General features: G+C 37.9%; 1 protein-coding gene and 1 pseudogene across 1 annotated transcript; both read right to left on the minus strand.

The window, feature by feature from the left end:
* Positions 1-1,791: 1,791 nt before the first annotated feature.
* LOC146882511 (putative disease resistance protein At3g14460) lies at positions 1,792-3,009 on the minus strand (the record flags this gene model as incomplete). The annotated part of the gene is made up of 1 exon (XM_085667436.1): positions 1,792-3,009. A coding segment is annotated over one exon (864 nt), but the record flags the coding sequence as incomplete, so codon positions are not given.
* Positions 3,010-8,232: 5,223 nt separating this feature from the next.
* LOC146882512 (putative disease resistance RPP13-like protein 1) lies at positions 8,233-11,269 on the minus strand (annotated as a pseudogene).
* Positions 11,270-12,328: the final 1,059 nt, after the last annotated feature.

The following is a 12,328-nucleotide window of genomic DNA, read 5'->3' on the forward strand; positions in this document are numbered from 1 at the left end:
CTAAAATAAATATATTTGTGCTTTCACTATTATAAATAATAAAAATTAATCATTAAATTAGTCTTTAAATATTGAATATCCATGATTAAAATATTATTCATTTCTTTATTTACCTATTTAATATTTTATATTTAAAGTTAATAAATAACACAATTTTAACTTTAACATGAAATTCTCAAACATGATTTTCTTTTACTAACATGTATTTATTATTATGATTTTTTTTAATGTTTATTAAGATATTTTTATTTTATATTTTAGTATTTGAGAAATGACATCAAATAAACTTACATGATTTTTTATTTAAAAAGTAAAAATTAATGTTTAATTAGAATAAATTAATAAAAAGGGAATTTTATATTAATATAGTACAGCTAATTAAATTATTTAGTTTTACAATTTCAAATTCCGGCCTAAAATCTCTGACTAAAGCTCACATTCCTCCACCCTGTTTTGTGTTTGCTCCAAATTTTGGGTTTCGTTATTGGCTCCAAATTTCTGGCTAAAGCTCATATTCCTCCATTTTCTGTTCCATATTCCACTCGTTCACAATGCACACATTTCAGTGTTCACCTATTTCTCCGCCTGCAGTAGCGATACCTCGGTAGAGCTCGAGAGGATCGCCACCGTCTTCTCCTCCGAACCCGCTGTTGACAGGGACCGCCAGCCTGAATCTGAGCCCAAGCCTTGCTTAGAGTTTACCCAATGGTAGAGTTTCTCAGATAACCTAGATTATCTCGCTGGAGAATTTTCAGCTGCGGGGGCAGTGATGCAGCTGGTGGAACTGGTGGCGGAGGAAGGGAGTGGGATAGGAGACAAGGCGATGGTGCTGCTGCACAGCTTGGCGGGGATTGAGGAGGGAAAGGAGGCGATCGTGGAGGAAGGTGGTACTGCTGCGCTTGTGGAAGCAATCGAAGATGGCATTTGCTGTAAGTCTAAGTTGTTTGCTACACCATTTCCTTATCCAGTGCTGTAAGCTGTTCAATTGGGATAAATAATGCTCATTTTCTCTTTTTTATATTGATTATGGTTCTTTGTCGTAATTTTAGATGCATTCAGATACAAGTTTATGTTTAAGTTGATATATTTGTAAGCTAATGATGCTTCGATTGAATTCCGATCTATCAATACATGTACCAAATGAATTCATTCTATTGAAAAAGGGATTTATTTTTTTAAATTAATTTTGACTCCTCTTTTTTCAAATGAAAAGGAAAAAAGCTCCATATTAAGCCAAGGCTACAAAAGGGAAAGCTGAGTTTGAAAAACTGATAAAAAACAGGTGAGTGACCGTGCGAGTTGTTCTGTTTTGGTGGTGTTTTGATTGTCTTGTTTATATACTTTATTTTCTATAGTCGTTGCAGGCAACCTCTGCAGATGATGATGAATCAGACAAGTCCGAATCTGAGGTGAATGATGAAGATGATGAAGCCAGTGCAGAGGTATATATTCTCCGCTCTTTCTTGAACTGAGCATGATAAGGAGGTTGCACTTAATGAATACTATTTTTCATTTCTGCAAACTTTTGTTTCAAGATTTTAGTTTTGGAGAGTGAACATGAGAAATAGGAAGAAGTTTTGGTGAGGGAGTAAATGTAGTGAATTTACCTTGTATTTCTTTTCATGATGCAACATTCGTTTCTCTCTTTCCAAGAAACTAAATGTGACTGATAATAATTGGATTCATGTTCAACGGAGTTTGAATAGTTTTTCAAACACACTCTTAATTTAATTATTACAAGTTATGGACCCTTTTGACTTACCAGGACAAGTTTGTAAAATATGGACTTCAAAACGTGGATGGTACCTTTTGATTTACATACTAAGGTCTTTATAATGATTTAGCTTCTCAATAAACTGAGATTCGGGGTTCCTTATTGTACAGGGGCACATAGCATAAACGGTAGTGCTGCCTTCTTTGATTCTTTTACCGAGGGAAAAAATGATTTGTATCATTTTGATGTTAGGTTTCTTTATACTTGCAATTCCAGTCAAGTATCAAACTGAACAAATAAGTAATTTAAGAATCGTTAAATGTGAAAGGGAAAGACATGAAATGAAACATAACGTTGAAAGAAATGGTTTTTCATTATTAGATATTGATGAGTAAGTCAAAGAAGGAGAATCACCTGCTCACGATCCTTCCTCATTGAATCCATCTACCGTCAATGTTTATCCCACGGACATGGCAGATTTTATGCCAAATTCCACGATCTTTTCTGTGGCATCGTTTCTGCAGCAAGGGACATCTGTGAATGCTTAATTTTATTAGAGAGATGGGCAGCCTTTCTCCCGTGATATTCTCCAGCTTTTTACAACTTTGAATGTGCAATTCTCGTAGCGAAGTGAGATGGAGAAGGCCCTTGCACTCCAACGTCTCCAGACTTGAAAAACCAAATAGCTGCAAATACGTGAGAGAGGGAGGCAACAAACCCTCCTTTGGGAAGGAGTTGAGGCCATCACATGGACCCCAGACTTTGAGATAGGTAAAGATATCCTTGGATACCCATTGTTGGCCGCTCAGTAGTTTCTCAAAATTGTTGATCTCTACTATTCTCAAGTTAGGTGGCATACCCCCTTCAGGAAATGACTCAATTTGTTGGCAGTTTGATATGCTAAGATATTCCATCTTTGGAAGAAGAGTACATATCTGATCGGGCAACGACTTCAACTTATCACAGTCATAAACAATGAAACGAGTCAAATTGGGCGCAGAAAATCCTCCTGAGAATGACACAAAGTTGGGGCAATGGTCAATCTCAAAAGAACTCAAACTCTTAAAAGAATCTGACCCTAAGACCGAAAGTGATTCCATATATTCACAGTTTGTGATTTGCAGACGTATGAGATTTGGAAAGCTAACCAATGGGAGAGACGTTAGTGAATCGCAACTACTATTTATTGTCAGTGATTCCAGTAATTCATGTTTTTGTTGCATTGGGAATTTCAGTTTCTTTAATCCACTGATTTGCAGGGTTTTCAGCGATGCAGGAAGACGATCACTTGGAAATGATATGGATGAGGAACAATGTAACAGGTGTCAAGAAAGAAGGGAAATTAGTGTCAAATGCTGTTAGAAAGGGTGGACACGTGGCTGCTAATCCAGGTGAGAGGAAAATCAGGAAAGGCACTAGGCCAAGGAAAGAGAATATACGGCTAAAGGATTACTGGTGAAGACAGTCCAGGTGTTGCTCCTCTCTGCTTTGTCTATCTGCTATTCTTTTCCATTCCTGAAACCCTGATCATTCTTCTTTTACCCATTCTAATACTGGCTGGAATATCCTTTGGTACAGGTGAATTGTAGAGCATTAGTTGAAGAAGGCAAACGACTGATAGAATAGATTGAGTGTTGATATTCTATTTCACTGTTTTACTGAACCACTGCACTTTGTGCTTTCCTTTTCAATAAAATAATCAGCCTACGTTTCATTGGTGCTTTCATTGAGCTTCCATGGCAGACAACACTCGCCTAAAAGAGCTTCAAGCGGCGGTTAAAACCCATTCCGAGGAGATAGGTTGTATCGCTAATACGATGGATGTTAAATTCTCAGAACATAATGAACGTATGAATCAGATACAGGTACTGTTGAATCAGATCTTACAAAATACGGCGAAGACGCATGGAAGTCCGTCGAGCTCTGGGGTCTCGGGAATATCGGGGATCACAACTCCCAGTGGAGTAACGCCAGTTAAGGAGATTTCATTGGGTTTCCCCCACTTTGATGGAACTACACCAGTCTTGGAGTGGATCTTCAAGGTAGAAAAAATTTTCATGTATCACAATACTCCCGACGCTGCTAGGGTGGATATCGCTGCTATGCACTTCGACAAAGAGGTTGTTCCATGGTTTCAAATGTTGCACAGGATTGCAGCGATTAATAGTTGGTCAGATTTGACTAGAGCAATGGAGTCTCAATTTGGCCCATCTCCTTATGATTGTCCTATGGCTGACCTGTTTAAATTGACGCAAACAGGTTCTATTTCAGAGTATTATCTGCAATTTATGGCTCTCGCCAATAGATCTATTGGATTAACAGATGAAGCTTTGTTGAACTGTTTTGTTGGGGGATTGAAAACTGAAATTAAGCGTGACGTAGTAGCTATGGTGCCTCCTACATTGCTCAGAGCAGTGGCTTTGGCTAGATTATATGAGGACCGATATTACCCTACATCGAGATCTGTTAATACAAATTATACTCATCGGTATTCTGCTGTCACTGCAAATACAGCTACACCCAATGCTGTTATTTCCAAGATAGCCAGTAAACCTTCCTTACCGAGTCTGTTACCAACCCCTGTGGCACCACCATTGAAGCACACAAATGTGAAACGCATTAGTCCCACAGAAATGCAGCTTCGCAGAGAGAAAGGGTTGTGTTATTTCTGTGATGAAAAATTTTCATTCAATCACAAATGCCCAAATAGACAATTATTGTTCTTACAATTAGAAGAAGAAAATGAGGATTCTACTAAGTCCCAAGTGCAGTTGCAGACTGTTTCAGATTCTGAACAAAATATAGATCATCATTTATCCTTGAATGCTCTCAAGGGAGGTATTGGAATTGGTACGATACGTTTTTTAGCATACATAGATAAATTAGCTGTGATAGTTTTAATTGATGGTGGCAGCTCAGACAATTTTTTGCAGCCTAGAGTGGCTAAATTTCTGAAGTTGCCCATTGAACCAGCCCCCATGTTTAAAGTTATGGTGGGTAATGGTAACTACATGGAGGCCGAGGGATTGGTTAAGCAATTGAGAGTTCAAGCCCAAGGAAATCTATTTCAGCTACCTGTGTTTCTCTTACCCATATCAGGTGCAAACCTTATTTTGGGAGCAAGCTGGTTGAAGACAATTGGTCCACACATTGCAGATTATGATGCATTACAACTGAAGTTTTTAGTGGCTGGAAAATTTCACACATTACAGGGGGATTCTAGCTTGGTTCCTCAACAAGCTCAACTTCATCATATTAGAAGAATGATGACAACAAATTCAATTGCTGAGGTTTATAGCATGCAAGTAAGCGATGAAACTCCTTTACCTAAGTCCATGTTAGACTTACCTACACAGATGGAGCCTGAACTAGCTTTGTTGTTGCACACCTATAGTGTTGTCTTTGATACACCCACCAGTTTACCTCCTCAGAGATCTCATGATCACACAATTCACTTGTTGGAAGGATCTCAACCTGTTAAAGTCAAGCCTTACAGGTATCCGCATAGTCAAAAGGAGGAAATCGAAAAATTAGTGAATGACATGCTTGCTGAAGGAATAATCCAACCTAGCAAAAGTCCCTTTTCTTCTCCAATTATTTTGGTCAAGAAAAAGGATGGGTCTTGGAGAGTTTGCACTGATTACAGGGCCCTTAATGCCAACACCATTAAGGATTCTTTTCCTATTCCGACAGTAGATGAGCTAATTGATGAATTATTTGGAGCTAAATTTTTCTCTAAGTTGGACCTCAGAGCCGGTTATCATCAGATATTGTTGAATCCAGATGACAGGCATAAAACAACTTTTCGTACACATCATGGTCACTATGAGTGGTTGGTTATGCCATTTGGCTTAACCAATGCCCCTGCAACTTTTCAGTGCTTAATGAATGATATTTTTGCTGGGTTGTTGCGAAAATTTGTATTAGTCTTCTTTGACGACATACTGGTTTATAGTGTAACATGGAAGGATCATTTACAGCACCTGGAAGTGGTTTTGAATATCTTGAAACAATACCAGTTATTTGCACGATTCTCTAAGTGTTGCTTCGGTCTTCAACAAATTGATTACTTGGGACACACATTGTCGGGCTCGGGCATAGCTATGGATGAAATGAAGTTGGAGGCTATTCAAAGGTGGCCTATTCCAACTAATTTAAAACAGATGAGAGGGTTTTTGGGACTTACAGGGTATTACAGACGTTTTATTAAGTCTTACGCCACAATTGCTGCTCCATTAACTGACTTGTTAAAGAAGGATTCTTTTGTATGGAGCCCGTCTACTACTCATGCTTTTGAAACCCTGAAACAGGCTATGACTTCTGCACCAGTTTTGACAATGCCTAATTTTAAAGAACCATTTGTCTTGGAAACTGATGCCTCTGGCAGTGGAATAGGCGCTGTGTTGAGTCAGAACATGCATCCTATTGCCTATTTTTCCAAGAAGTTATCATGTAGAATGTAGAAACAATCTGCTTATGCTCGAGAATTTTATGCCATTACGGAAGCAATGGCTAAGTTCAAACACTATCTTCTTGGCCATAAGTTCATCATTAAAACGGATCAGAAAAGTTTAAAAGAATTATTGGAGCAAAGGTTACAAACCCCAGAGCAACAACAATGGCTTCCTAAGTTCTTAGGATATGATTTCACTATTCAATACAAGCCCGGGAAAGAAAACATTCCAGCAGATGCGTTATCCAGGACTTTTTTTATGGCTGTTTCGGGACCCATTCATGTTTGGCTGAACCAAGTGATTGATATGACTCAAACAGATTCTGAAATGAGGAAAATTTATCAAAGTTGTGTGCAAGGGAAACCACTTTTCGCAGACTACATTGCTCATAATGGGTTATTGATTTTCAAAGGTAAAATTGTTTTGCCTAAAGATGCAGCTCTGCTAAAGCAAATCATACAGGAATTTCATGCTTCCAAAATTGGAGGACACGCTGGAATTAATAAAACAGTAGCTCGAATTGCAGCACAATTCTTTTGGAAGGGCATGCGAAGCGATATTACTAAATTTGTGAGAGAATGTTCCATCTGTCAACAAGCTAAAGTAGATCATGTCCTCCCTGCGGGGTTGCTTCAACCACTGCCAATTCCACAACAAATTTGGGAAGATATAGCCATGGATTTCATTGTCCAATTACCGGCATCACAAGGGTTTTCCACGATATTGGTGGTGGTGGATAGACTCTCAAAATTTGGATATTTCATCCCTATGAAAGCTGATTTTAACAGCAAACTCGTTGCAGAAGTTTTCATTAACAACATTGTCAAAATACATGGGTTTCCCAAGACCATAGTATCAGATCGAGACAGAGTTTTTATAAGTTCCTTCTGGCAGCAATTATTCAAGGCTCAAGGCACAACCTTAGCTATGAGCTCATCTTACCACCCACAGTCAGATGGCCAGACTGAGAACCTCAATAAAACGTTGGAAATGTACTTACGCTGCTTTGTTTTTGAGCAACCCAAGTTGTGGGTTTCAATGCTTCCCTGGGCTCAGTTTTGGTATAACTCTTCTCACCATCAAAGTTTAGGAATGACACCATTCCAAGCTGTTTTTGGCAGGCTTCCACCATCCATAAGTCCATACATAGAAGATGGTCGAGATCCTAGTCAGTTACGAGACTCTTTGAAGCAAAGAGATCAATTATTATCCCAACTGAAAGCAAATTTATTGAAAGCTCAACACTATATGAAAATGCAGGCGGATAGAAAGAGAAGGGATTTGCAGTTTAAAGAAGGAGATTTGGTTTTGGTGAAACTTCAACCTTATAGGCAACATTCTGTTACCTTAAGGAAGCATCAAAAATTAGGAATGCGATATTTTGGACCTTTTCCAGTGTTGGCGAAGATTGGCACGGTTGCATATAAGTTGCAATTACCAGAATCAACAAGGATTCACCCGGTTTTTCATGTGGCACTACTTAAACCATTTCAAGGAGAGATTTCGCCGCCTTATGTTCCCTTACCTCTTACATCAACAGAGATGGGTCCACTCCTCAATCCTGTTAAAGTGTGGGACGTCAGAATTATAAAAAGAATTAACAAGGAAGTTTCACAAGTATTGATTCAATGGGAACACACTGATGCCATGGAAGTTTCAGGACATTGTTGATTCTTATCCTCTGTTCAACCTTGAGGACAAGGTTTGTCTCGATGAGAAGGGCAATGTAACAGGTGTCAAGAAAGAAGGGAAATTAGTGTCAAATGTTGTTAGAAAGGGTGGACACATGGCTGCTGATCTAGGTGAGAGGAAAATCAGGAAAGACACTAGGCCAAGGAAAGAGAATATAGCTAAAGGATTACTGGTGAAGACAGTCCAGGTGTTGCTCCCCTCTGCTTTGTCTCTCTGCTATTCTTTTCCATTCCTGAAACCCTAATCATTCTTCTTTTACCCATTCTAATACTGGCTGGAATATCCTTTGGTACAGGTGAATTGCAGAGCATTAGTTGAAGAAGGCAAACGGCTGATAGAATAGATTGAGTGTTGATATTCTATTTCACTGTTTTATTGAACCACTGCACTTTGTGCTTTCCTTTTCAATAAAATAATCAGCCTACGTTTCAAACAATCCCTTAGTGTCAAACAACGGAGGCAAGTAGGTTGAATGTTAGTGATGGCCTCCATCATGGACTCAACCACTGGGCTTCCTTCTATCTCTATCCGTTCTACCGAAAGAGGAAACGTATGAAATGCTAATTTGTTGCTTTCACTTATCTCTAATGTTCGAAGGGTGGAAGCCCCCGGAACAGAAGAGACAAGAAGCTCGCAATTTCTAATTGCGAGTGTTTGCAAAGCAGGAAGATGATCAGGCAAATCTCCCTTTAGTTTGGGGCAATTTTGTATATAAAGATCCTTGAGCACAAGAAAAGCTTTTGAATCAAAGGCAACCCACATCTCCCAACAAGGCATATTATAAATGTATAGAGATTCAAGGGAGGGAAAGGGCGTCACAGATGAAGAATCATTCTTCTTGTAAAAGCCGGCATCAATAGTCTTCACCGAAATCATGTTCGAAATATGTAAGCGCTTGAGAGACAGTAGTTGCCCAAGTGAAGGAAGCATGCAACAATTGTTACAATTATTTAAACTTAGAACTGTCATGTAATAGTAGGAACAATTCTCCATCCATTCGGGAAATCTCGTTCCTTTATAACCGCTTATTGAAAGTGATTTCAGGTCTTGATGAGGTTGTAAATTGCTGAGTACATCTAATTCAATTTGGAAGTTGGTGCTATTGTCGTTACATATAGACCATTCCAAGGATAAATCGTGTATGTGCTTCTTATCCATTATCCTGGCCTCTAATGCTTCTTCACCTGTTGTAACATTCTCTATTTTCTGAATACAAAAGGAACCATGAAGATTTGGAAGTCCTCTTAGTTCTTTGATGCTATTCTCTATATGCTTACCAACAATATAGAAATCCAAATTCTGCATTTGATTTAGTTTCCCCATTCCTTTAGGCATCTCTTTTATGGCAGTATTAAGAATTTCAAGACGACGCAAGTGTTCAAGATTTTGCATGGCACCAGGCAACTTAGTCAGCTTAAAGCAACAATACAACTTCAAAGTCTGTAGATTGTATAGATTACACAATGACTCCGGTAGTGATGCTATACTTGTATAAGAGAGATTTAAATAACGCAAATGGATCAATTCACCTATTGAATCAGGCAAAGCAAGCACACTTCAGAAGTCACGAAAAGATAAAACTTTCAAGTACTTAAGCATCGACCCTATAATACGTGGTGCCTTTTCATTGTTGAATGGGTAATCTTTATAATTGATCGGCAAGAAAGTTCTTGAAAATTTAACTGTTTCAAAAACTTCAATATCTGAGATTGGATCACTGAACCTTGTAAAGGACAAATGACGAGTCTTTCTATTAATTTTGGTTCCTTTTCCAAGTTCATCTGCTCTGAAATAGAATTCCCCGCCAAGGTAAGTTGCTAGATAATGCATGAGGTCATGCATTACAAAGTAATTACCCCAAGTGCGATGACTTGAACATTGGAAGAACGATCTCGAAACCAAATCATCAAAATACTCGTCACCAACTTCTTCTATACTCTTTTCTGTTTTTGGCGCTTTTACAAGATCTTCAGCCATCCACAGTAGAATCAGTTCATCTTTTTGAAATTCATAATCCTTGGGAAAGAGTGAGCAATAAACAAAACACTGTTTTAAATGAGGAGGAAGGTGATTATAACTAATTCTAAGAGCTGGAATAATTTTACACTGACTTTCAGGAAGTTCTCAAATGTCACTTTTAAGTACATTATTCCAATCCCCAATAGCGTGCTTTCTTCTCAACATTCCTCTAAGTGACTGTGCTGCTAAAGGCAACCCATTACACTTTTTAACAATCTCTTTCCCAATCTTTTCTAGAGTTCCTCTATTCTCAGTGCCTCCTGATGGGTGAAATGCATGGTTTGCAAACACCAACCAACAATCTTCATTTGACAATTTGTTTAGATGATGTACTTTAACAGTATGAAAAGGGACTATAGCCGCTACATTTTCATTGCGGGTTGTGACCAAAATTTTACTTCCCCTGATCCCACCTAGAAAAGGTTTTGTAAGACTACTCCAGTTATCACAATCCTCAATCCAAACATCATCCAAGACAATCAAGAATCTTTTTCCCCTCAGTTTGTCCAACAAGTCAAGTTGAATTGAGTTTAGATCACTCAATTTACAAGGCTTTTGAATAATTTCCTCTATCATAGTTTTTGTGACCTTCACAATATCAAATATATCAGAAACACAAACCCATGCCTTTAAATCAAATATCTGCTTCAATTTGCCGTCGTTGTACACAGATCGGGCCAAAGTGGTTTTTCCAACCTCACCCATGCCAACTATAGGGATCACAGACACTTCTTCACCATCACTACTATCCTCTAACACCAACTTCATAACGGTCTCTTTGTCTTTATCCCTACCGTACATATCATATCTATCTTCCAGAGATGTTGACTGAGGTTTCGATGGCTGATTGTTCTCCACTGGAATTTCTTTCAAATCAAGATTCTCCTTTTGTTTCAAAATGTCATATAATCTTTCCACTATGTCTTCCAACTTACTAATACTAACAATTTTCTTCCCCTTGAAAAGGTGAGGAAAGGAATTGGTTACCTTCTTTTGAGTAGCAGCTTTCGTAGAAACTTCATGAAGTAAGTCATCAACGTCGTACACAACATCATTGAGAAGATCGAGCCACTCTTTTGACATTGGAATCTGTGATTTGTCTCTTCTCAGCATCAGCAAGCACAACTTTAACCACTAGCAGCTGGCTCCTCATCTTTTGAAGTAACTTGTCAGGCTTCTTCCAACAGATAAAGTTTACAACCTCAGGGGAAGCTAGTTTGTCAAAAACAACCTCAATGAAAGCAGAAAGGAGTGCACCACCTACAACAGCTAATGCCATGATCTCAACAACAAGCAATTGATTATTTACCAGAAAGGAAAGGAACCGGTTGCAGAAAACAGTTGTTGAGAGATGTGATCAGAAAGGAAAGCCATTTCAGTCAACTCTCTTCACTTAAGTTGCACAGTTCTGAAATACCTACCCTCAAAATTAATCGTTAGATGTTACAAATGGTAGAGATTGAAGATGCCTACCTGAAATGTTCGGTGGTGATGGTTGTCATTTTCAAAACAGAAGGTTCATTTTCCCATGCTTTTTGAATGCGGAACCTCAGGAAATGTATGTACCATATAAATTCACCATGGATATATTGATTAAAACTTCGACAGTTGAGATTCAAGACCGTGAAATGGAATACGAGTTTTGAATTATTTTAGTTTTGTTCACATATAAATATTTCAGAGAACTAAAGTGTATAAGTTGATTTTAGTTAATTAAAGACATTTAGTATATTTACTTTTTCATTCTTTTAGTGTCTATGAAAAAAATTAAGAAACAGAGTGAAATTTTCCAAGTATTGTTAATGACACAATACATGTAGCCGTTATTGAGTAAAGATGTGAAAAATATAGCAGATTAAGTATGACACAGGAAGGACTTTGGAGAATGGAGAACTTGTATCCTTGATGCTCATCTGCAAGCATCTTATGACCCCCTTCAGTAGGTTTGCAGCACTTGTATGCAGTGTGCACAGTCCTCATTCTGTTTTAGATATAACATTGGGTGCATAACTCTTGTAGACAAATAAATCAGAACTGAAATTCTAATATAGAGAAATTTATTTAACTACACTATGACTTGTACTGGTTTTATGTTCTTTCGGATTGCTTTAGTTTTGTCAAATCCTGTATTTGATTAGTGGTTTGTTGATTGCAACAATTAATTTCAAGGACTGAATCTGTCTCCAGAAATGTTTTGTTGTGCTTTTTCCAATATTCACTTTCCTCATTCTGCTCCAAAATTTCATATTAAAGCCAATTGACATTAAGTAAAATTGTCTAATAGATGTACGGTATATTTGGTTCAGCGTTGGAAAATTGATTACAACGTAGAAGCAAGAATTAGTTGCTTCTCATTCAACGTGAATTTTTTATTCTTTAATTGATTTTGAAAATCAAACATGTACCGATTCTGCGTTAAAAAATCAATTTTAATCAATTTTACATCACT

Source organism: Vigna unguiculata, chromosome 10 (assembly GCF_037176805.1).
Source record: "Vigna unguiculata cultivar grain cowpea cultivar isolate G323 ecotype 2 chromosome 10, ASM3717680v1, whole genome shotgun sequence".
Taxonomy (NCBI): domain Eukaryota; kingdom Viridiplantae; phylum Streptophyta; class Magnoliopsida; order Fabales; family Fabaceae; genus Vigna; species Vigna unguiculata.